The sequence below is a fragment of the Castor canadensis genome, chromosome 10 (assembly GCF_047511655.1).
Source record: "Castor canadensis chromosome 10, mCasCan1.hap1v2, whole genome shotgun sequence".
NCBI lineage: Eukaryota > Metazoa > Chordata > Mammalia > Rodentia > Castoridae > Castor > Castor canadensis.
This window is the reverse complement of record NC_133395.1, coordinates 2633676-2657747: the sequence shown is the minus strand read 5'-3', so window position 1 is coordinate 2657747 and position 24072 is coordinate 2633676. Positions and strand designations below refer to the sequence as shown.

At 50.2% G+C, this 24072-nt stretch overlaps 1 protein-coding gene across 4 annotated transcripts in view; it reads right to left on the bottom strand.

Moving 5' to 3' along the window:
- Positions 1 to 2851: 2851 nt before the first annotated feature.
- Positions 2852 to 24072, bottom strand: part of Rab20 (RAB20, member RAS oncogene family) — a 66125-nt gene continuing 44904 nt past the window's right edge. For all 4 annotated transcript variants that reach the window (XM_074042998.1, XM_074043000.1, XM_074042999.1 and 1 more), the window contains one exon: positions 2852 to 3881. In XM_074042998.1, the coding sequence (XP_073899099.1) occupies positions 3349 to 3881 (533 nt within the window). In that variant the 3' untranslated portion in view covers positions 2852 to 3348. The remainder of the gene's footprint in view (positions 3882 to 24072) is intronic.

Genomic DNA, 24072 nt, shown 5'->3' with positions numbered 1-24072 from the left:
ATGCAGGGGGGGGGCAAGGTACAGAAGGGAAACCAGACTTGGAACCAGACCAGTGTGTCTCATTCTGGCCACTGACAAACTCTGTGACCTCCGAGCCCTCTCCACATTGTGGGCCTCAGATCCCATCCTTCACAAGGCAACCTCCAGCCCCTCGTCCTGACGGAGGGAGCAGTGCAGTCTGAGTGAATGCAGGGAAGGGAGGAGAAAACAGATATGGAGCGAACCAGGCAGAGCCACCTGCTGGTGCTGTCCTACTAGAGGGGCCTTGGCCCATGGGCTTCCAAGACAGGCACCAGGGGAGTGTGCCCACGGACTTTCAGGGTCTACACTGCATGCTCCACCCAGTGCACACTGTGGGGCTTGGAAGACCAGAGTGGGAAGGGTGGAGGATGCAAGGCCACATGCTACAGAAGAGGCTGGATGAGCAGAGGTAGCAGCTGGGGCAGGCAGGAGGACAAGGACGCAAAGAACAGAAGTGCCATCTGGACCCCTTAGCCAGTGCTGGGAATGTGCCTCCAAGACCTGCAGAACTGACTTCCCAGGAGTCTCTTGTCACCACTGAGTGGAGGCGTGGCATGTTTAAGAAAGTGAAGACAAATACTCAGTGCCACGAACCCCCTGCAAGGGCCAAGAAACCGTCTCTCCCATACTTGAGCACCAGCTTCAGGAATCTGCAGGGATAAAGCAAGACCCGAGGCAGTCTCCGAGCCCAGTGGACAGCAGCAACGTGTAAGCCAGGAAGACAGATTCAGAGAAGACAGCCCTGCTTTCTAAAGAAGTCTAGGAAAAGGGACATCGGTAATGAGCAGTACCCAGATTACAACATAACTTACCCTACCACTTCCCTGCCACCACCACCACGCACTGTGCTTAGAGGCACTGGGAAGCAGTACCATGCTTGCCTCGTAAGCACAAGACCCTGGGTTCAAATCCTATCCTGCAGGAAAAAGAGCCCTGGGAAATGTCCAGAGCGGTTTTCATCTGTTTGAAAACACAGTGGAGTCCCAAGGGGAAAAGTGCAAACAACAGGGTTCTGACATCACATGCAGAGGTTGACTGCAGGCTGCAGCCAGGCTCCTCCATCCTCCAGCAGCCAAATGGGGACAAGGGAAAGGGGTACCCGGGAGTCCTCACTCAGACCCACAGTCCTTGTCCTGAGGAGATCTGCACCATCCACAAAGGCAGGATGGCAAAACTGAGGACTCCCAACACCTGGGAACTGTCCTCCGGGAGGGACCAAGGGCTCCATGATCCTGTGGAACTGGACCCAAGGACCAGGATCCGCAGGGAGAAGCGCAGGCTGGTGTACAAAGTGCACCTAGGACACCATGCAGAACAGGGTGCCAGAAGGCTGAACACCACCATCATTTTCTCTCTCCTGATGGATGGGAGAGCACCTGGTGGCCAGGACAGAGCTGCCACCAGCAGGAGTGTACTAAATTAATCATTCCCTCACGCAGCATACCCAGGGACAGGCAAAAACTGCAGGTACAAGGCAGACTGCAGTGTCAACTGCTCAGAGGAACTGAGAGTAACTCAGTTACTCTGTTTTGTTACTTTGAGAGTAACAAATGAGAGTGACATGCTTCCGTGGAACTGGCATGCCATCAGTGAACACCAGCTACTGGACAGGCGGCCATGCATGGAAAGGAGCCGCTGGGAACTCAAGAGCCCAGGTAATGGAATCAGAGAATAAAGGATCAGGGCAGAAAGGATCTTGGGATCCACCAGCCCATCCTGGCCTCAAGCATGAATTGCAAAAATGTCATGCAACACCATTTCTCCCTCCCTGTCTTCAAAGACAGATTCTAGAGTCTCTGGTGGCATGTCCCCTGCTGTGTCACTAACACAGCTGCACTTTGTGGACAATAAACATAACTTCTGCTCCCACAGCACTAAATGCAAACAGATCAATGACAAGTAATGAAGTTGACTAGCTTCCCATTTGTCAATGGACTGCCAGACTGAACTTCAGGACCCGGGGATCCATCCACTTCCACAGGAAGAAGGCCTGGCCCCCTTGTGTGGATCCCACACAGGGCTGTGCCGCTCTGCCTCTCACACATCTGCTTGGCCAAGCACCTGAAAGATGCAGGCTGGCCATCCAGTGACCAGGCCACAGGCCTTCAACAAATGAGCACACCCCATAGAGAATAAACCCACCCAAGGACTAGTCACCTCACTTTGCCTCCTTGCTGTTAGCTTAGCCCCAATCCCGGCCTGCTTGCTCTCAATCAAATGGCTAAGAACAGAGAAACCAGCCTCTCCAACAGCTGCCTGGCAGCTTCCACCTGCAGTAGAACTGCAAAGGTTCTGACATGAAACCCAGAGGACCCAGGGCTCTCACACAGACTCCAGCAAGACCAGAGCTTTCAGTAAAGTTATTAATTCAGGTCACTGACAGCTCAGTAGACGGACCAACCTAAATATCCTGGAATGTGGGCCAGGTACAGTGGTGTACACCTACAATCACAGCACTTAGGAAGTTGAGGCAGGAGGACACGAGCTTGACGGAGGTCATCCTGGGCTACATAGTGAGTTCCAAGCCAGTCTGGGCTGCACAGTGAGAGAGACACTGTCTCAAAAAACAAAAATAAAAACAAAAGGCAGGGCTGGATAGGACACTTACCTAGCGTGTGTGAGACCCTGGATGTTAACTCCTAGCACTGCAAACTTTTTTTCTTTACTTTTTTTCATTAAATAATAATGTAAGGATTTGATGTAGTTTTAAAGAAAGAAGGAAGTCTTCCAGGTTCACAGCCAACACCCCAGAACATCCCCACTCCCAGCAAGGAGTCCCCTGAGGCTCAAACAAAGACTCCATCAGAACACGAGATCTCAACACCAAGGCTCTTCTCAAAATCCTTTTTAATAACACGTGCAGCCATGCTGCTCAACCGATATAAAAAGCCATCCCTGATTTTGTATAAATGAGACATAGGGGATCATTATTAAAATGCATGAAGATATAAGTACCAAATGTTAGGACCACAGGTGAATCACAGTGTAGAGAAATGTTTGAGAACAAGGCAAGCACAAAAGTGACTACCGAGGGCACGGGGCAGGTCCAAGGCAGGTTGCCAGACTGCAGATTCCACTGTGCAAGGATGAGGGCCACAGCAGAGGATGCCGGGGACATGGGGGGCAGCAGGCAAGGCAGGGTCGGTTCCTGGTTCTGCAGATCTACATCCTCCCCTGCTGACACGCACAGGTGCCTGTGCACAGGGGTCTGCATCAGACCAGAGGCTGCTCCCACCCATTGCACACCGTTCTATGAAATAACTGCAATGCCCCGCTCTGTGCTCCTCCCTGACCCCAGCTCGCCCCCACACACCCTGCAGACTGAGGTCAAGTGCAGCACCCAGATCTGGTCCGTTTGGGCGGCTTGCTGCTGCTGATATCCACAGTCTGCGCTGGCTCCTCAGCCCTCTGCCGTACGATCACTGGCACCACCATGTCAAACAGTGTCTCAAACAGGAGGTCCACGTTGTACCCAGTTTTGGCACTGGTCTCAAAGCACATCTGCTCAGCGGCCGGCACCTCCTTCTCATCCAGCATCTTGTACTTCAGGATCTTCTTATAAAGAGCCACTGCGTCCTCCAGCTGCACCTGCTTGGGCACCCTGGGGGAGACGTAGCCACCGATGGCCTTCCCCGGGGTGTGCTCTTCCTTTTCCCGGCTCTCGGTGGCCTCCTCCTCAGTGAGGTCCACTTTGTTCCCCACAATGGCAAACAGGCAGTCTTTGCTGGCTGTGTCTGTCAGGCCTAGGAACCTGTCCTCCAGCTCGATCAGGCTCTGCAGGTGGTTCACATCGTAGGTGAGGATGACAGCTGCCGCCCCCCGGCAGTACATGGAGCCCAGGCCGTGGAACTGCTCCCGTCCTGGGGGGAAGAGAGAGGAAGGAAGATGGTCACCTCTTGACTCAGGATGCACCCACCGCCAGGAGGCATGGGTGTTCCCTCACCCCGCGCAAACGAATCGTGACCCCAAGTGTGGCTGGGCGGGGTGGAGACACCAATGGTCAGGAAAACGTGACCCACCAGGGCACCACGTCCAGATGGAAACTGGCCCGGGAACCCAGGTCTTTGGAATTGAAGGGCAGCAGTGCCCGCTCCACTCCAGGAGATCACAGGTCCATGGCTGCCAGAAGCACGTTTTGTTTTGATAGTACTGGATTTGAACTCAGGGCCTCGCACTCGCTAGGCAAGTGCTCTACCACTTGAGTCACGCCCCCCCGCCCCCCCGCCCTTTTGGCTTTCATTATTTTTCTAAAAGGGCCTCACTTTATGCCTGGCCTGGACTGAGATCCTCCTATTTACACTTCCCTCGTAATTGAGATAACAGGTGTGTGTCATCATGCCCCGCTTTTTACTGGTTGAGATGGGGTCTCACGAACTTTTTGCCTAGGCAGGCCTCAAACCACCATCCTCCTGATCTCTGCCTCTCAAGTAGCTAGGATTACAGGCATGAGCCACCTGCACCCAGCTCAGAAGTAGTTCTGAGCACATCATCACACACAGCACATCAATATTCAAGACCAGAAAGCCAGGCGCCAGTAGCTAGGATTATGCCTGTAATCCTAGCTACTCAGGAGGCAGAGATCAGGAGATTATGGTTCAGAAGCAGCCCCTGCAAATAGTTCTACGAGACCCTATCTCAAAAACACCCTTCACAAAAAAGGGCTGGTGGAGTGGGTTGAGGTGTAGGCCTTGAGTTCAAGCCCCAGTACCTCAAAAACAAACAAATAAAAAGAACAGAGGCACACCAGTGCCTCTTGATCAAAAGCTTACTGTTTTCCCATTTTGACTTTCTTTTTTTTTTTTTTTCAGTACTGGGGCTTGAACTCAGGGTCTACACCTTGAGACACTCCACCAGCCCGTTTTTGTGATGGGTTTTTCAAGATAGGGTCTTGTGAACTATTTGCCCGGGCTGGCTTTGAATCATGATCCTCCTGATCTCTGCCTCCTGAGTAGCTAGGATCCATTTTGACTTTTTAAAAGATGTTTGAATACAGAGCTGCTGCTTGAGTCTCAGCTCTTTTCTTCTTGGTTTGTTTCTGGTGCTGGAGAAGGAACTGTCCGTACTAGGCAAGTGTTCTACCACTGAACCACCTCCCAGCCCAGGTCTGAATTCTGAGCTGCGTTCTGAAATGACACCAAACAAACCTATTTCTGAGGAAGTTCTGTAACCCCCACATGCAGCATGACCTTTCATGAGACTCAGATGTGACGGATGCCCTGCAAGGAGGGAGCAAACCCAGGTCAGGGAAGGCTATCTGGGGCAGGTGTGTCCTCCGGCAGGTGCTCACCCCAGCTGTCCACAGCACAAGGAGTGTCCTCAGACCTGCAGCAGGTTTGCTGTGACAAGAGGACATGCTGTTAGGAAGCAGCCACTATGCATGATCCTGCATTTCCTTTGATTAGAAATACTGGTGGCTGGCAGTGCAGCCCAGGCTGGTAGAGTGCCTGCCTGGTAAGCGTGGAGCCCTGAGTTCAAAGCCAACTACAGAAGCAGTAGCAAGGAGCATTTATCAGCACGGAAGTAACACAGCTGTCTCTGCCTGTGACAGGTGTTTTATGATCGTTGACCTGCCTGCCACTGGATCTCATGACTTATCGCGTCGAGAGCGAAACACGCAGCAACCATAACTTTTAGTATCCTTTTACAGCTGTATTTCAGTGTTTAAATCCAGTATCTGGGGAAGGCCAGGCCTGACTCACACTGTGCCAAGGAGCTTCTGACACAGAAGTTAGGAGCCCTTGGCACGTGGGTCTTTGGAACATGGACTGAAGGTGTTCCACCTGCACACATCATGTGTGTAAAACACTGCGTCCTTTGCCAGATTCTCAGTGTCACTGCTTTCAGTCAAATGCCAAGATGCAGCTGAAGTCCCTCTCGTCCCCAGTACTTCTGGAATGACCACATTCTGACAGAGCACTTAGGCTAGGCCAGATGGCACCGCCTGGATTTTGCAACAGGCTGGTTACCCCATTCCGGGACAGTCTGCTGAGACACTGGCTCACCTCCTAGTGGGACAAACAGGTGGGACCCTCTGACAGCTGTCATCTCCCGTGCCCAGGGCCTGTAGCTTCAAGCCAGCAAAGCCCCAGGTGTTTCTCTGAGTGACCTGGGGAGATGAGCTAGAGCCCGAGCCTGGCCAGGTTTGGCAGAAGCTGAAGGTATAAGCCCTTCAGCAAGTCTGAAGGCCAAAATGTGGGATCGAGCAAGATCCCAGGGACAGAAGAGCCAGCCTGGGGAAGGTGGGTGTAGTCTGGGGTGCAGCAGGGCTCTGGAAACCTACACCCAAAAGGCAGCACCCTTCCCTAGTCAGTTCCTAGACTGCAAATTAATCATCCAAACAAGGCAGGCAAAAGCTGAAGTGTGCTGTCCCCTGGGCGAGTGGCCATTCTCCCATGCTGGAAGGTCATGGCCAAAAGCCTATAAAAACTGGCCATCAGATCCTCGTGTCGAGCAAGGTGAGCCAAGCTCAGAAGACAAGATGCCATGTCTTCTCTCATGTGCAGAATCTAGACCTAAATAATAATAGGACAGAACTGAAAACGCGGGACAGAAGGGAGAGCCAGCAGGAGGGGAAAAGGGGGTGATGGGAGCTTGATCGAAGTACACTATACACATGCATGAAAATAGCACAAGGAAACCCACCAAAACTATAGGGAAAGGGAGGCTAAGAAAAACAGCAGGGGAGGGAGGGTAAGAAACAGCAATAGAGGGGTGCACTTGATCAAAGTACCTTGTATGCTCACATGGAGACATCCCATGTAACCCCTTTATGTAATTAATATATGCTAATTTAAAAAAAATCAAAACAAAAACTTGGCCATCACAGCACCTGTTTACAAAAGAAAACAGGCTTCTCCAAGGTTATCACCCCGGGACCTCTTCCTGGCACACTAATCCTGTAGACCCAGAACTATGAGTCTTCCAGAAGCAAAAACTGCTATCAGCTCTAAGAGATTTCACAAGAGAGCAGAGACATTCCACTGACCCCGAAGAATTTTTTCATATCTCTGTCACATAGTTTACTCAGGACAAAGGGAGAACTGTGTTAATGCCTACGCCTAAAATAGCCTTCCATTCAGATAAGAATGTCTGATCTGAAGCTGGGCGTGGTGGCACCGCCTATAATCCCAGCACTCAGAAGGCTGAGGCAGAAAGATGCAGAGTTCAAGACTAGCCTGGGCTACATGAGAGACTCTGTCTCAAAAAAAATTTTTTTTTTAATTAGAAGGTCTAATTTGCCTTTCAAAACCTAAGAAAAGGAAATAATTACATAAAAAGAAAGATGATAGCAACTAAAGGAGGTAGGAAAGGAAGACCCCTTAACGCCAGCCAGACAAAAAATAAATGAGGACGGCTGTTCAGCTCACAAAGTCTGTTCTCTACCTCTAACCAGGGCAAACAAATTAAGGCAGCTAGCCCAGCCAAGGAATTTACAAGTCAGCAGTTTTCCTGCTTGAAATTCCCCAGTACTGTTTTAGATGTGATCTATAACTTTCAGCATTGCTAATGGGAAACTCAAGCTGCTCCCACGTGGACAGTGTCCACAGCAAGACTGGCTGCTCTCCACAGCACAGAAGGGCATCAAAGACAGTGGAGATAAAGTGGAAAGACGCGACCTTTCCTGTACTTGGCTTTGCCAAATTCACAGAGTGTTTGAATCTAAGACTCCTGATGTTCTCCAGTGTGCTAAGCTAGGCCATCGGGCACCTCTGCTAACCTGCTATGAGCAGCCCCTCGCCCTCTCTGAGCACTGAGCTCCTTGTCTACAAACCTGACCTGGGTGGTCCATGAGTCTCCCCACAACCCAGGGTTTCCACCTCTCCTGTCCCCTTTCCCAAACCTGGGCCCCTAAGTCCCACGCCAAAGGCAAACTCCAGGAACCAACTGGTTTCCTTCACCTGGGTTTCCCGGGACAACAGAAAGCCATAATAACTCAGGGTGCCAGACTTCAGGCTGGCCCAGAACTTGGGCAAAAACAGAAAAATTTCAAGTTGGCCCAAGTCCAGTGGAAGCAGCTGAGGGAGAGCAAGGTGGGGAGCTTTGGTCAGATTAGCAGAGCCAGGCTGGCAAACGCAGTGTGACCACTCTCCACGTGGGCCCTGCTGGTGGGGAGAAGGACAAGATGAACCTGGGGTCTGGGATCAACTTGTCCGGGAAGCACTTCCAGATGTGATCTGTGGAGCCTGAGTCAGCAACAATTCAGACATGATGCCTTCTGTCCCCAGTGGCTAAGGAGAACCAGAATCCCTAACAGCGTCCCTGGATCTGATCAAGTGCCTTGCAGTGAAACTGACTGGGTTGATGCCAGCGAGTCCCGGCGGCCAGAGAGCAGCCAGCCGACCCTGCAGATGGAGCCCTGGGGTCTGGGTCCACTGGGCTCACCACAGTCTGGTTTCAGGTTCACAGATCTAGAAACACCATTATGCTAATTCCATTCACTGTGCACGGCCTAAGTTCTGTCTGAGAGGGGTTTGGAACCAGAACACCAGAGGTTTCCTTCCCAGCACCAGGAAACCTGGAGCTATTGATGACAACACAGTGTAACACAGCAGCGAGTCCTTGGGTTGAAGAGGCCCGTGTGGCCTGTGGCCTTTCCCTTCCCAGTGTTATAGAAAGGGAAACTGAGGCACAGACACCTGGGGGGTGGGGTGGGGGGGATGGAGCACAGTCAGGACAGGTGGCTCCAGGTCCACCGTCCTTGACATGGTGTCCTCACATCTCCTTCTGGCAAGAGAAAGGTGGCCTTTGGTGGTCATTCTCCCAGGGACATGGGAGCACCGTCTTCCTGGGAGGTCCAAAGAGTACACAGCACTGTCCTAGAGGTGCTGCCCACTGCTCTGGGCTGGGATGGCAGATTCAAGTCCCCACCACGTGAGCCTGGGCAAGTCACGGAGTCACTCAGTGTCTCAGTTTCCCCAAGGCTAAAATGTGGTTACTACCAGCCAAAGAAAACCGAATTAACTTATACAGCTCAACTGCTCAGAGCGGTGCCTGGTGCTTGTTACACCTTCCATATATATGTGTGAAATAAATCATGAATTAGCTTCCTTCCTGACCCAGGCATCAGCTCCCCAATCCCAGGACAGCCCTCCCTCGGCAGCGGGCCACGCATAAGCCATCTCCTGGGGCCTGCAGGTCACGTTTGCATTTTCCTTACTCTGGAGGGTGACCTTCTCCCCAATCCTGGGGCGCTTTATCGTGTGACTCAGTGGGGTAGAAAACAGCCCAGTGGCAGAAACAGAAGAGCCCACAACTGCCTAATGCTTTCTATAGTATCCTCCAGCCACCCGTTTACCCCAGGGTCTACCGTTTTTATTTAAATCACCTAAAATTGCTCAATGACAATCACATACAAGCCTGTCTGTGCATTCTAAACACAGAGAGGGCTTTTTAATGTACTGCTGCCCAGGCCCTGGCCCTGGATGGAGCACACGGATCCAGATCTGAGGCCCTCCCCAGCTGAATGCAAACACAGCTGGAACTGAAGTCCCGGGTTGCTGCCTAGACAAAGTAGGAGAGTGAAGGCAGTTCCTGGGTTGGGTATGGCTCAGATGCACACCGCCCTGGGTTCCCTCCCCAGCGCAACAAGAAATAAGTGTTTTAAAGTGAGTTGTTGGCTGGAGGAGTGGCTCAAGTGGTAGAGCACCTGCCTAGCAAGGGTGAGGCCCTAAGTTCAAACCCCAGTGCTGCCAAAAAAACAAAACAAATAAAGGCAGTTACTAGAATATGAGACTACAAGTTGTTTCAGACCAGCAGAAAAGTAAGACCTGCCAGAAAACAGAAATGCAAAAACAGGGAGAAAAGGCAACTTTTCAGTGAGCTCTGGCAGGGAGCACAAGAGAAGGATGGCTGTGACGGCATAAAGAGGAGACACAAGTGCACAAAACCAGAGGTGGGGACAAAATAAAGATGCCAGGACCAAGCAACAGAGCCTGGTGCAGCTCAGCCTGGAAGAAGCGGGGACATGCTTCCCACTAGGGTTTGAACTCAAGGCCTCAGATTTTCAGATGGTGTCTTGCAGTTTTCTCCAGGACCAGCCTCAGATTGTGATTCTCCTGCCTAGGCCTCCCACATAAATGGGATCACAGCCATTTGTCACCAAGCAAATGGATCTCGCTAACTTTTTGCCTAAGCTGACCTCAAACTGTGATCCTCCCAATCACTGCCTCCAGAATAACTGGAATTACAGATACACACCACTACTCCTGGCTAGATTTTTTTTTTTTTAATGAAATCAAAACCTTTCCCTGGTGTTTTCAGGTTCCATCCACAAATGTTACCCCCAAGCCACGGACCAGGAGCAGGGTCCAACAATGTCTGGATGTTCCTGTGCCGGGATGCTGTAGAGGGGACTGACACCTACACTTGGGCTCTGAGCAGAGCAGGTGACCCACCCTCACCCAGTCTGCTGAAGGCCCTGGGCACAAGGCTGAGGCTCCCAGAAGGATCTCCGCCCAGCAGAAACAGAAATCCTCCTGAGATCTCAGCCTCTTGGTCTGTGTCCCTGGGGAAGCCACCAGCCTAACACTCTTGGAGACACGCATTTGTTTCTTGGACATGTCCCTTCAGGAACGAGGTACATTTAGTGCCAAGGCTCTCCTAGAGGCGTGGGATGATCTCAGCAGCCCATCCCCCAGCCACCACCTCCAGATCACCCGAGGCCTCATTCCCTCCTTAAACACAGAGGCACAGACTTAGAGATGTGCAGATGTGCACGGTTTCAAGCATGGCCAGAGGGGGCCACTGGTCCCTTCCTGGGACCACATGGCCTAGTGCCCCACACTGGTCATGTGTCCGGGGGAGGGAGGCAGGGCAGACAAGGGACTTTTCAGGAAATGGGAAGTGTCGCCTTGACACCCTGGATACTTCTACATTGCAGATCCCTTTCTGCCCCACTGGCTTCGCCAGCTATTTCACAAGTGGATTCAATTGTGGAAATCCCCTGTCCCAGCCCTCCTCCCCCTGCCACCGCCGCCCCACTTCCTGCGGGCTTCAAGGTAAGGGGAACTACAGAGGCTGGACGTCCATCCAGGCTCAAGTCCTTCCTGCCAGGACCCTAACACCAAGGAACCCAGAAGGAAGGTGGGGCCCCCCAAGCCAGTAGCTGCTGAGAGTCTAGGCACCCTTCATAGGGGCTGGGGGTAAGGAGGAAATTTAAATTCCGAATGTTTCCTGGTTTTGAAGTGACCTCCCAACTTTATCTTTTATTCTTAATATCTGTCCTATAAAAAGGAATTCCCACAACAACTGCCCTTCTGCATGGTGGCTCCAAAAGGTATGTCCCTGCTCCAAACCCATGAATGGGATCTTACGTAGAAAAAGGATCTATGTGGATGCAACTAAATTAGGATCCAGACAGATCTTTCTGATTTCTCCTGTGGGCCCTAAATCCAGTAACAAAGGTCCTTAGCAGAGACATATAGAGGAGGGGGCCTTGTGACCTTGGAGGCAGCCACGTGACCTTGGAGGCACAACCAGTGACAGGGCCACAAGCCAAGGAGCTGCCTAAAGCTGGGAGAGGGGCCTGGACCACGGTCCTCCTCCCCTACAGCCTTCAGAGGGGCCAGCCTGGCTGCTCCCTTGCTCAGACTTCAGCCTCCAGAGCTCAGGAACAGAGCCTGCCCGTGGGTGCTGCCCGTTTCTGATCAATTGTTACTGTGGTCCGAGGAAGCCAGTACCCTGTGAGCCTCCTGAAGCACAAATCTTGGCCTCTTCTGCTATAGCCATCACCTAGCTGGGGCTGAGCATCAGCCTGCAGGTCTCCAGCCCCCACCCCAGGTGAGGGCACACAAATCTGCACCTCCAGGGAGATGGCAGGATGTCAGTCCTGTGACCCTCTGGACAGCAGGGGAGGCCAGGTGAGCAGTACAGCCACACCAAGGGTTCTCCACCCATCCAGGCTGTGCTTCCCTGACAGCTCTGGTTGCCTATCCTACCAAACGCCATCAAAACCAGCCCTCTCCAGCCCTATCTCTACTCAGAACTAGCCCAGTAGGCTCAGAAGCCATGAGGCATCACTGGTCACCTTCCTCACCCCAGCCCTGGTTCAGCCTAGAGATCCATCCCAGCAGGACCAGGGCTCACCATCCCCAACTGACTCTGAGTCCTACCACCCAGACCTGGACGACAGCCAGGGTAGTGATGCACCTCCCAACGGTCCATCAGCCCCAGGACTTGCCAGCCAATTCACCTTCAAATGCCTGTGTGTGCACCTCACATCACCACCACCACTCCACCCCAAGACCGACGGCAGTATCTCTGGCGTAGCATTTGAAGCCCCACATCGTCCCTCTCCAGCATAGCCTTTTAACTGCCTCAGTCTAGCCATCTGTCCATGCAACCCATGCTCTCCCCAAATGCCGGCCCTCTCCTGGTCCCCTCAACCTCTGGGACTCAAGCCCATCACAGCTAATCTGACAACTTAAACCTGGGATGATCAGTATTCACTTATTCATTCCTGTACACCATCACTCAGTCATTCAGTCACAAGCAGGAAGCAGCAGAGGCTTAAAGATGGCTGAACATGGGCATCCCAGCTCCAGTACTTACTAGTTCCTGGAAGTGTTAAAAACATACCTAATGGCTGGGGACAGTGAGGCATGCCTGTAATTCCAGCTACTCAGGAGGTGGAGATCAGGAATATGTTGGCTACCCAGGAGGCACAGTAGAAGATCATGGTCGAGTCTGGCCCTGGGGAAAAACCTCAATACCCAATCCAAAAAAAGACTAAATACAAGAAAGGGTTGGGGTGTAGCTCCAGTGGTAGGACCCTAATCCAAAGATAACCCTGAACCTCCCTGTGTAGTGATTGTCTGCCATTGTCATACGTCCCCTAGCTCGTGGAACTTTGCTATGAGAACACCAGGCAACTCAGGCCAGCAAAGCATAACTGTTCCTCTATCTCCAGGAGCCAGAAGCCAGGGCTGAACGAGAACCAGGTTCTCTTCACGATGTCCTCAGGATGTGCAAAGGTCAAACGGGCAAGGGGCGTTCAGCTTCCTCCCGGTCACCCGCTCCCTCTGCTCTGAAAGCAGAAGGAAAGGCCAGTCCTGAGCTGTCATAAAGAAGTCCACAAGGAAGTTCAGATGACACTGATCTTGCGTAACCAACCCACATGCCACCTCCTGAGCTACAGTCAGACAAACCATTTACTTCCTCTAACCACAGAGGTTCCCATGGACAGAAACATCTGACATTGCTTCCTGGTCTTGGACTCAACCTGAGGCTGCTTGTGTAACGAATGACCTTCGTCCTCTCATCCGACTCAGCTGTAAGAAACACACCATTTTGTCTCTCTGGAGAAATATAAGAGGTGGTGACCACCGAAAAGATGTCTAAGGAAAACTGATGAATGATCAGCCACAGAAGGCGTCTGTCACTGGCTGCCTCTCTAGGGAGGAGACTTGACTCAGGTGTCCTGCAGTGGACAGCAAGCCTCAGAGTGACCAACACAGAGTCTCAGATATAAGGAGTCTCGTCCTCACCAAGCAGACAGAACACACCAGGTGCTTATTTTGGATAGATGATATTCTAGCTCTTAAAATGAGTGCAGCTAAGGTCAGTAACTTCAGAAACAGCCAACACTTTCACAGGCCTCCCTAGGTCCAGTTACTGCTCCAAGGACTTCTCACGTTCATCAGTTTCCTCCAACCCTGGGGGGCCTGGAACATCACAGCAACCCTGGCCCTCCTCGGAAGCCGACAAAGGCCTTCACTGGCCACGGCCACAGGGGCCACAGACACACAGGCCACATTTCACAGGGCCATGGTCACAGGGCAGCCAGGGCAGAGGCAGGTCAGCAGTCGAGTCTGGCATTCCTGCTCCTTGTGCCTGTACACTCTCAGCCCAAGTCCTACCCTGAGACAGGCTGCAAAAAAAATGGGATAGAAAAAGGAATGCCAGCACTTCATAATCTAAAAGAAACAAGAATGAGTTGAGCAAGCCCAAAAGAGCCAGAGAAGCACAGAAAGACAAACGCACCGACACACACAGGTGGGGTGGACAGGCCTCCAGGTGAGCTGTCCCCTGTGCTCAGAGCCTGGTGTATGCAGACGTCAGTCTCCACTCGGACTTGGTCTTACCAGCCCCGGGGCAGGACCAGGCGCTTTCCACTATCCCTGGCTAGGCAGGGGCCCCGGAACAGTCTCCTGTAGGGCAAACTCACGAAACCCTGTTCCCAGTTGTGCCCAGTCAGCAGCTGATCTCAACGGCTGAGGGTTGAGAGGCAAAAGCCCTCCCGCTAAGATATTAATGAGGTTTTCTTACCTGAAGGACGAACCAAAGCTTCAAGACAAATTAACCTTTCACATGAGAAAGGAAGTGACTAGGTAAAGCTTTAAAACTAAGCTAAAAATGAGGCTTTAAAAAACACCCTGGAATGCAGTAAAGTGACTTAGCTGCTTGCATGTACTCTTCATTCCGTTTGGTTCCAAGTAGTCTGTGGCCGCAGGACAGTCAGCATAGCTGTCCTATATGACATAAAGGGCCCACGATCCTTGTCTAAGAAGTCCTGGTGTTCACTCTGGTCATAAACGAAAAGCAGCAAGGCAGGACTGGGCCATCTCTAGACATCACGCTTCCTGCACCAGCCAGCAAGCATTTGAGCAGTCACCGGCGCCCACCCGAAAGGAAAGACCTCTTTCCTTTTGGAAATAGAAGAATCTAAACCCAAAATTATTTCCACCTAATGAGATGCAGAACACACCCCTGTCGCATTTAAATCCGGGCACCAATGTGTTTTCTCCCAAAGCAACAGGTGTCATTGCCACTGCTGCTCTGTGACCATCTGAAGGATCAACAGGAGCAAAGCATGGGGCGTGTACCCCGTGAGCCACTCGGTGACCGACTGCACACAACTTGATCCCACACCTGTGACTTGATATGGGGCTTCTGAAAAGAGTGCTATGGTTATGTAACAACAACCAGCGCTCAATTCTCCAGTGACCACAATCTTTTCAGGCATGAATTTACTTTTTCAAAAATCCAATAACAAAACCAAATAATCAAATAAGGAGATATTCTTTAACAGCTCGATATTTAAAAGAGAGGCAAATCCAAAGAAATGCATTTATGTAACAGACTGAGCTTTCAGAATAAAACCCTTGGCACCGGCAGGTTAAGCCAGCCTCCTTCGCCCTCAACAAATACTGTGCTGTCTGGTGGTAATTAATTCTCAAATGAGACTAGCAAACAAAAATTCAACCGTTTGCTAAAGATTCTACTTATTAAAGCAGCAAACTGAAATCATTTCTGCTTTAAACAAGTTTTAACTTGCTTCAACGTCAGGACTACCGAACTCAAATACATTGTAAAAACTCCTCACTCTAAAAAGAGGTCTCTTAAGGTATTCAGAACAGCCCCTTTCTGGAGTACCAAATGTAGTGACTATCCCAGCTCTACTGCACAGAGTAGAAGAGCTGGAATATAAAGTTCTCTGGGAAATGTTCAGCAGAGAACAAAGGTTTCCTGCCAATTCTATCCCAAGAGAAGAATGTCAGCTCTCCCAGGAACTAGGACTGTCAGATGTGTATGACATGTAGTCTCTCTTGCATAACGGGCGAGGTGTGTTCCAACAGAGCTCCCTGTAAAGTACGTTGGCCACCAAAAATCCTAAGATCAGAAACACCTCTGTGCAGGGTACACACAAAATCCCAGCACTCAGGACGCTGAGGCAGGAGGACTGTGAGTTCCACACCACCCTAGGCTATGCAGGAAGACCCTGGAGGGAGGAGGAGGGGAGGGAGGGGAGGGAGGGGAGGGAGGGGTGGGGAGAGGAGGGGAGGAACTACCTGAACATACTGAGATAAAAATCAATTTATTGATGCAAAACTCCCTTAAATCACTCATAATTGAGCATTTTGTAAGAACTCATTTGTCGTATGGTTTATGGAAGTTTTTAGATTATTACCTAAATTGTCAAATCCACTGGTACAGAAAGAGGTACCGGAGGCTAGGGAGAGGGAAAGGGAGAAAGTGTGTAACAGTGACAGGGTTTCATTTGGGAACACAGAGAACTTGTGGAGACGGATGGTGGTGATGGCTGCACAGCTCGAGCGTATTTATACCACTGAAGCTTACACTCAAAATGGTTCAAATAGTAAATTTTGTTCTGTCACTATGCCACAATATTAAAACTCTGTGACATGTGTAAAACCAAAAGCATTGAGAGCACAAAGCTGTGACCCTTTGCCCTCAACAAATACTGACTTGCAGGGGACTGTGGCGAGTCCAGCCTTCTGTCACCCGTGGTGAACCACAGAGACCTGGTGAAAAAGCAGGTGCTGACTGAGGTCTGACAGGCTCCTCTTCTATAGCTGCCACCCACGGCCCTCACTCGGAGACAGGACGCTGAGGGTGATCTGGTCATTCTGCTTGACCCACAAGGAGCTGTGGTAACAACCTGACTGACTGACAAAAACCGGACAGGTGAGCCTCCCCTTCCTTCTGGGTCTCTCCACGGTGACAGGCACAGAGCAGCCACAGCTGCCCACCAGGGAAAGCCAGGTGCACAACACCTACCAGCTACTGGTACCTGTGGCTACGTGGTCACTAAGCAGAGTTAATCAGGTTTGGGAGCTTGCTTTTGCCCTTGCTATAGAAAATTCACCTGTCATCCCCCTTTGGACCATGGGAACGAAGTGTCCTCTCTGAGCCAGGAGTGTGACTGGCCCAGGCACAAGGCAAATCCAACTGTGGTTTTGCGATCAGGCAGAGCATTTTGATATGCAACGTGCACACGTTCTTATCTCGTCCAGGATGCCAGACCTTCACCAGAGGAACTCCGGTCACACGTGAACTTGAAGACACACTTCCTCAGAAAGATAAACCCCACACTGAAATCCGGGGGATTCCCAGGGCCAGAGCCCTTGACGGGTCTCAGCTTTGAGTCAACTCGATCCTGTTCCCTTAATCCAAGTTGCCTAGTGTCCCCTGGGAACTGTCCTGAGGGCTGTCACGGACTGAGAGTCCACCTCAAGTGCCAGGGAGGGTGTCCACACACACACATGCAAATTCATTTCATCTCCCCGCTCTTGGCGCTCACATTTTACAAGTCGTGAAGCAAAGACCCCCAGGGCTCACCCACCAGCTCAAGGACCCACAAGGGGGCTGGTGACCACAGTGGTGGGTGATAGCAGCCTGCGTAAGGAACTGTCAAACAACAGGGTGCTGTGCACTGTCCGTTGGGTTGTTGTTGTTGTTGTTGCTGTTTGGAGGGGAGAGGAGAGCTTTGGTCAGAACACTGGTTTGTTCTATTCTTCTGCTTTATTGAGGTATAATTGAAAATAAAAATTGTACATATTAAGGTGTAAACATATTTTGATACACTGTGAAATGTTTGCCACTCTCAAGCTAATTAACCATCTGTCACCTCCAGGGTTACCATCTGTGTGTGGCGAGAGCATTTCAGACCTGTCCTCTTAGCAGATTTCAAGTGTGCAGTACAGTACCACTGAGGAGCCACCGTGCCGCACACTGCATCTGCAGGCCTTTCCTTCTGCATAACTGAGACTCAGTACCTTTCACCAGCCCCTCTGACTCCCGGCCCCGGTCCTGGGAACCACCATCTACTCTTGCTTCTGTGAGACCAGCCTCCTTAGATTTCGTGAGTGAGACTGCGCAGTGCTTGCCTTTCTGTGCTGGTATATTTAACATAATGTTCTCCTGTTCCATTTACGTTCTCATAAACGACAGAATTTCCTTCCTTTTTTAAGGCTCTATAGTATTCCACTGTGTGTGTGTGTGTGTGTGTGTGTGTGTGTGCGCGCGCGCACGCGCATGGGGCCACATAACCTGAATTGAAAATATACTACAAAGCTGTAGTAACCCAAACGGTATGAACTGTCATGAAAACAAACACTGATGAGTGAAACAGGATAGAGAGCCCAGAAATAAACCCATGCACTGACGATTTTTGTCAATTGATCTTTGACAAAGGTGCCAAGAGCACACAATGGAAACAAGTCTCTTCGGCAAGTCCTGTGCCTTTTAGAGATAAGCCCCTTAGCAGGTGTCTGGTTTGCAATCGCCTTCTCCCACTCTGGACTGGCTCTTTGCTCTGCTGTTTTCTTGGCTCTGCAGAAGCTATTAGGTTGATGACATCTCTCTTTTGCTTTTGGAATCAGGTACACTGGAGCCAAATCCCACACCAATATCAAGAAGCAGGAGAAGGGGATACAGGAAGGAGTCTGGACAAGCTACTGAAATATGCCCAGTGGCCTACTTCCTCCAGCTAAGCCACACCTCCTACCTCCACCACTGCCCCAAAATGCCGTCATACCAAGAGTTCACCTACCGATTTGATCCAATAGTTGCATCAGAGCCCTAATTATCTGTGGAAATACCCTGGCAGACACACTCAGGGGTGTGCTTCATAATCAGCCAGGCGTTTCCTAATCCCATCAAGGTAGAATCAACCACTACCTTCATTACGGTCTGTTCGATTTTCCATGTCGTTGTCATTCAGTCTGGGTAGGCTGTATATTTCTGGGAATGGCACATTTCTTTAGCCAGCCTCTTAGTGTAGAGTTGTTTGTAGTAGCTGCCTGTGATCCTCTGTCTGTGGGATCAGTTGTAATGCTCCCTCTTCCACTTAAAATTATTTGAGCCTTTTTCTTAGTCTAACTAATGGTCTCTCAATTTTGTCTGTCAGCATTACGCTTAACTTGATCTCTCTTTTTTTATCATTATTATTCCTTAAGGTGTAAAGTTAGGTTGTTTATGTGAAATCTTTCTTCATTCTCTCTCTCTCCTTCTCTCTTTCTGTCTCTCTCCCTCTCGTATGCGTGTTGGGGGTGGGTACCGGGGCTTGAATTCAGGGTCTACCACTTGAGTCATGCCCCCAGCCTTCTGTTCTCAGTGGTGTCTCAGACACTTTTGCCCCAGCTGATCTCAGACCACACTCCTCCTACCTCTGCCTCCAGACGAGCTGTAATTACCTCCTTCCCAGCCTTTCTTCATTTTCAGTGTTGGCTGTTTGTAGCTATTGACTTCCCTCTCAGAACTGCTTTGGTTTGTTATATTTCCATTTTCATTTGTCTTTGTGCACTTGAACAAATACGTTCCTAGTCCAATCTTCATGAGCCAGCTTCCACAGGGAAAGCTCTTCCCCAGCCAGCCAGTCCAGACATTCTGGGCAGGTCAGGTCACTGCCGCAGGCCTGGAGCCTGGGTCCATGGCACTAGCCAGGCACACGGGGGTGAGGTTCACAGTCCCCCCCTCCCCGCCAACACACACACATACAGAGGGTATGTGAGGATGACAACGTGGGTGCCATGAAACTGTCCCATCTTCTCCAATGTGTCAATTCTGATTTCTGGGCTCCACTACCATGCTGCATTCCTCAGCTCCCGAGAAAGTACTGTCGCAAACAGGCAATTGTCCAAATTGGTGTTTCTGGGAAGGGACAACTGCTGGGAACGCCTATTCTGCCATCTTGCTGATGTCACTCCAAACAATCAGGGTTTTTGTGCCAATGAAGAAACTGGAAACTCTATCAGACTGAGAGTGGCAGCTGGCCGCACACTTTTTAATTCAGACTTGACAGGTGATAAAAGATAGCTTTCAACAAAGGACAAAATCATAACTGTCATAGAAATATAAGAAGGAAATATACATGAGCGGGCCTGGAAGATGTCACAGGCAGCTCAAAGTAGTCAGGGGGCACAGTGAATGGAGTCCACACAGGAATCCTGAGCAGCCAGAGGTCCACATGGATAAATCTAAAGGAGTGCCGAGGTGACTGTGCACGAGGAGGCAACACTGCTTTTTCTGCAGAGGAAAAACAGCCCTCACCCACGCTCACATGCAGATTAGGTCCTCAAGCAGAGTATGGTGGTTCACACCTGTAATCCCGGCACCTGGGAGGCTGAGGCAGGAGAATCATGTGTTTGAGGCCAGCCTGGGCTACATGGCAAGATCCCATCTCAAAAAAGCATAACCAAAAGAACCAAATTAGACTCTCCAATCAATGCCTGCCATTCCTCTGTTTCCTGCTGTTTCCACACAGCACCCACGGGTCGTCAACTACAAATGTCCTTTGATGCCAACAGCTCCACCTGGCTTGACCTCCTGCGAGGAAGGCTGTCTGCTGTGTTCACTGCTGTTCTTCCCCAAGCTCGGCACAGTGTCTGGCTCCTGGGAGGTGAGTAGTGAGTGGACAGCGGATTCACACTTACTGAGGGTTCACTCTGCACGGATGGCTGTTAAAACCAGAAGGGCCACTGAGGGTTTCGTACTGACGTGTCACTGAGATGGACACACAGGGCTCCTCAGAGCTTGGACAAGTGCAGAAGAATAAGTCATTGCACAAGAGATAAACCCTATTCTCTCCAAAAAAGAAAGAAACCCAGGGTAATATGCAAAAGAACACAATTTATCATCTATAAAATCGTCCCTCGAATGTCACACAGGGACCTCTTTATACTCTGTCATTGTTCCCTGTTTTTTTGTTTTTTTTTTTTTTTAGTTTAAGTTGTATTAATTTTTTTTTTCTGTCATTGTTCCCTGTTAAGCAATTAATGATTGCAACACCTGGCTTTGGAAAGTTACTTCTGAGGTCCATCTGCTGTCTGATCTGACTCTACAAAGTGAGCACTGGGTCTTCCCTCAGACACTGGGCCTCAGGGTACCACGAGATACAAATTAGACACCAGCCAAACCAGACCTAGCACACTGGAAAAGCCTGTGATTCCTGGGGCTGTGGGAGGAAGTCTGTGAGACAGGCCCTATTAATGCCTTCGCTGTTTGATCCTTATCATCTTTACAAAGGCTAAAGGTACCTCCCCTATGCAAGGAAGGAAGGCAAGATAAGGCTGCGTGTGTAGGGAAGCACGTCAGCCCCTAAGTATGCTGAAATACCTCATTACTTCTGCTCCCTTATTGAGGGCTCATACTTAACACTGAAAATCAGTTTTATTTCTCTAATCTTGAGATGACTGGGACTCTGAGATGAAAGGAATAAAGTCCTTATTTTATAAAAACGCCCTTATTGATTTATCTTAATTAAAAGAAAAACAAACGACCCCTGTTGATTCCCAAATGCACAAGCAATGGTAGCAACCACAGAGACACAGTCACACCTGAGACCTGTATTTCCAAGTAGAAACGCACACCCCCTTTATTGGGGGGTGGTATTTGCTAAACAGGTAATCTATTCCTTGAGTCACGCCCCCCAGTCCTTTTTTGCTTTTAGTTATTTTTCAAATGGGCTGGCCCTGGACTTTGATCCTCCTACCTATGCCTCCCTGGAGCTGGGATTATAGGCTTAAACCACCATGCCCAGCCAAGAACACCCTTTTTACAAGCTGCCCTTGGTCTTTGTGGCGGGTATCTAAGCGTGTACAGTGACAAGGCACCATGTGGCACCGAGGCTCAGTCCCGCTCACCTGGGTGTTCACTGACCTTTCACACAGGAGTAAGAGACACACTTGTCCTTCCCCAGGACGCAATGCATCAGGAGCCCCAGCACCCAGAGTGAGCTAGCGTTGCAAGTCACAGCCTTCCACCAAGATGGGAACAGGGGGATTGGGACCTCTGCCTCCAGGACAAGTCCTGCAGAGCAGACTCAGGCTGCTCCGTGCCAAGAAAAGGCAGACCTGGGACGAAAAGGCAGGTGAGCTTTGGGAGCACAAAATGCACAGAATCCCATGAGGGTAAAGTGCCAGATCAACAGGCATTTTAGTGCCTACAGCCCCAAGGCTGGAGCTATATTTAATTGGCCACTTCTGCATGTGACAGAGCTTGTCAGACCTCGAGCAGAACCTACTATACAGAATGTGGCCTGATGTATACATGCTAGACATGCCATGTATGTGACCTCAAAGACCAAGTCACTCTCACTTTCACTCTCATTGTGGAAAGCTGTCACTTTTGGAAAGGGCACAGCTGAGCCTGGTGACTAAGAAGTAAGCCCTGCTCCATGCCAGCTCAGCCACTTCCTGCTTTGTGCAAACACCCTCAAGGATGGCCTTGCTTCTGTGCCAGGCCCTGAGAGGATTAAATGAGTAACATACACAGAGGGTGAGGAAAAACCTGCAAGTCCTAAGTGCAGGAAGCCACGAGCCCCAGGGAGGATCCCCTGTAGGGAGCATGGCAGGTCCTGAGGGAGCCCAGGGTCCCACAGATCACAGTGAGAGCTAATAAGCCTGCAAGAACAGTGTCACAGACATCGGTCCCATTCATGCACACCTGAACAGGAACTTTCAAGTACAGGCGAGCACTTGAGATGTACCTAAAGCCAGCAAAGCTTCCTTATATGCGATGTAAGTATAAACCGACTGCAAGAGTGAATGCTGTTGGTAATAAAATTAAGAACCTGCAAAAATAATAGAAAAACTGACCCACAAAATACAAAAAAAAAAAAAACCAAAAAGATAGTGTATAAGCTAGGCAATTTAGTTACAAAGTTACATTCTTTGTGGAGCAAATTTTTATTTTAAATAATGCAAGGCAGAATAATAGATGAGGTAATAATAACGGCATAATTCTAGTCTGTGAACATTATTTGAGATACACTGGCATTACTAAACCATCCTTGAAAGCTGTTTCCTTTTTGTTCATTTAATTCCACTTAGGTCATGAGTTCAAGAAAGTATCCTACTTGCCAATTTTCCATGTTTTGGGAATTTTAATAAAATTCTGATAATTAAATGATCAGTGAGCATTTGGTAAAACGTTATAGTTTTCAAAAAGAAAAGAAAAAGAGGCATAACTGCAACCTCTGTGCTTGCTGGAATACCGGGATTGACTTGTGCATTTACATCTGCACTTATTTATCTGAGCAGAGAGGAAGGTGGCCAAAGTGACTAAGAAGGAAGTTCTCCGTGGCCATGAGTCAGGACAACACGCCTGGCTTCTGCAGGACTTCTGAGCTACAGAAGCTTCGGGTCCTAAGGAAATCACATCGGCCTTGAAGTCTTTAAACCTGTAAAACATGCCCACATGCCTGAGTGTTCACCCCCAAAATTCCAAAGCTGGAACAGCCAGGAGTCAAATTTGAATAAAGGGAAACTTAAATGGGGAGAGGAAGGGCACCATGTTCCAGACGGGCTGGAACTATTCGTAGGTCATCAGGTGAGATCTGAGCAAAGGAGGGGCGAGCTCTGGGGCTCCCTCCCCCTGCCTACAGCCCCAGGCCCCAGCTCCCCTCCCCTCCCTCCTTTCCCCAAGGTCATTCCCACCTAAAGCAACTTTACAGGTAAACACAGGCGGTCTTTTGTTCATGTGTAATCCCAGGCTGATGCTCCAGGATGGCAAGTTCAAGGCTAGCCTGGGCTACATCGTGAAACCCTGTCTCAAAAACAGAAAGAAAGAAGGGTCTTCCATTACTCTTAAAAAAAAAAAAAAAGCCAACAAACAAACAGAAAACTCACTTCTTTCCTTCCCAAGTAGTCAGCACTCCAGAGACTTGACTTTGGGTTCACTGAACCCAAAGGGAGTGCTGCCCTCATAGACACACTGTGTGCCAACCAAGGGTTGCTACTCAGTTGTGCCGGGCTCAGCTGTGCCCAGCCTGCTCTCGGACTGGCTCTTTGATTCCTGGCTATAGTATTTGTGGAAACAAAGTGGCCATAGCACGATGAAGAGTTGAGTGAATATCAGAAACAAGCAGGAGAAAACCCATTCTAGCACCTTGGAACACCTCGCCTCTTTCAGAGCAAGATCAGTCTGTGAGAAGTCAGCCCACTGTCATTCTAGAAACGTCTGCCCTTCAGCTGTCACTTCCCTACGATCTCATAGTGGCTGTGGGGAACAGGCAAGACAGATGTGTTTTCTGGCTGGTTGGTTTACTCTGTTCCTGTCTGGCTGGGTTGCTGTACTCAGTAGTACAGCAACTGTACTGATCTAGGGTTCCAGACTCCATCCCAACCTTGCCTCCGTCAAGCTCCAAGGCTGTGTGTGAGAAATGCTCTACACACACGCCCACCCTAGGAGAGGAGAGAGGAACCCAGTCAGGTCAGGAGTAAGACAGAGCCGTGCAACCTGGGGCTCCAGGTATGGGGCACCTGAGGCACAAAGAAAACCCCGGGGCTCGGGGTGTAGCTCAGGAACAGA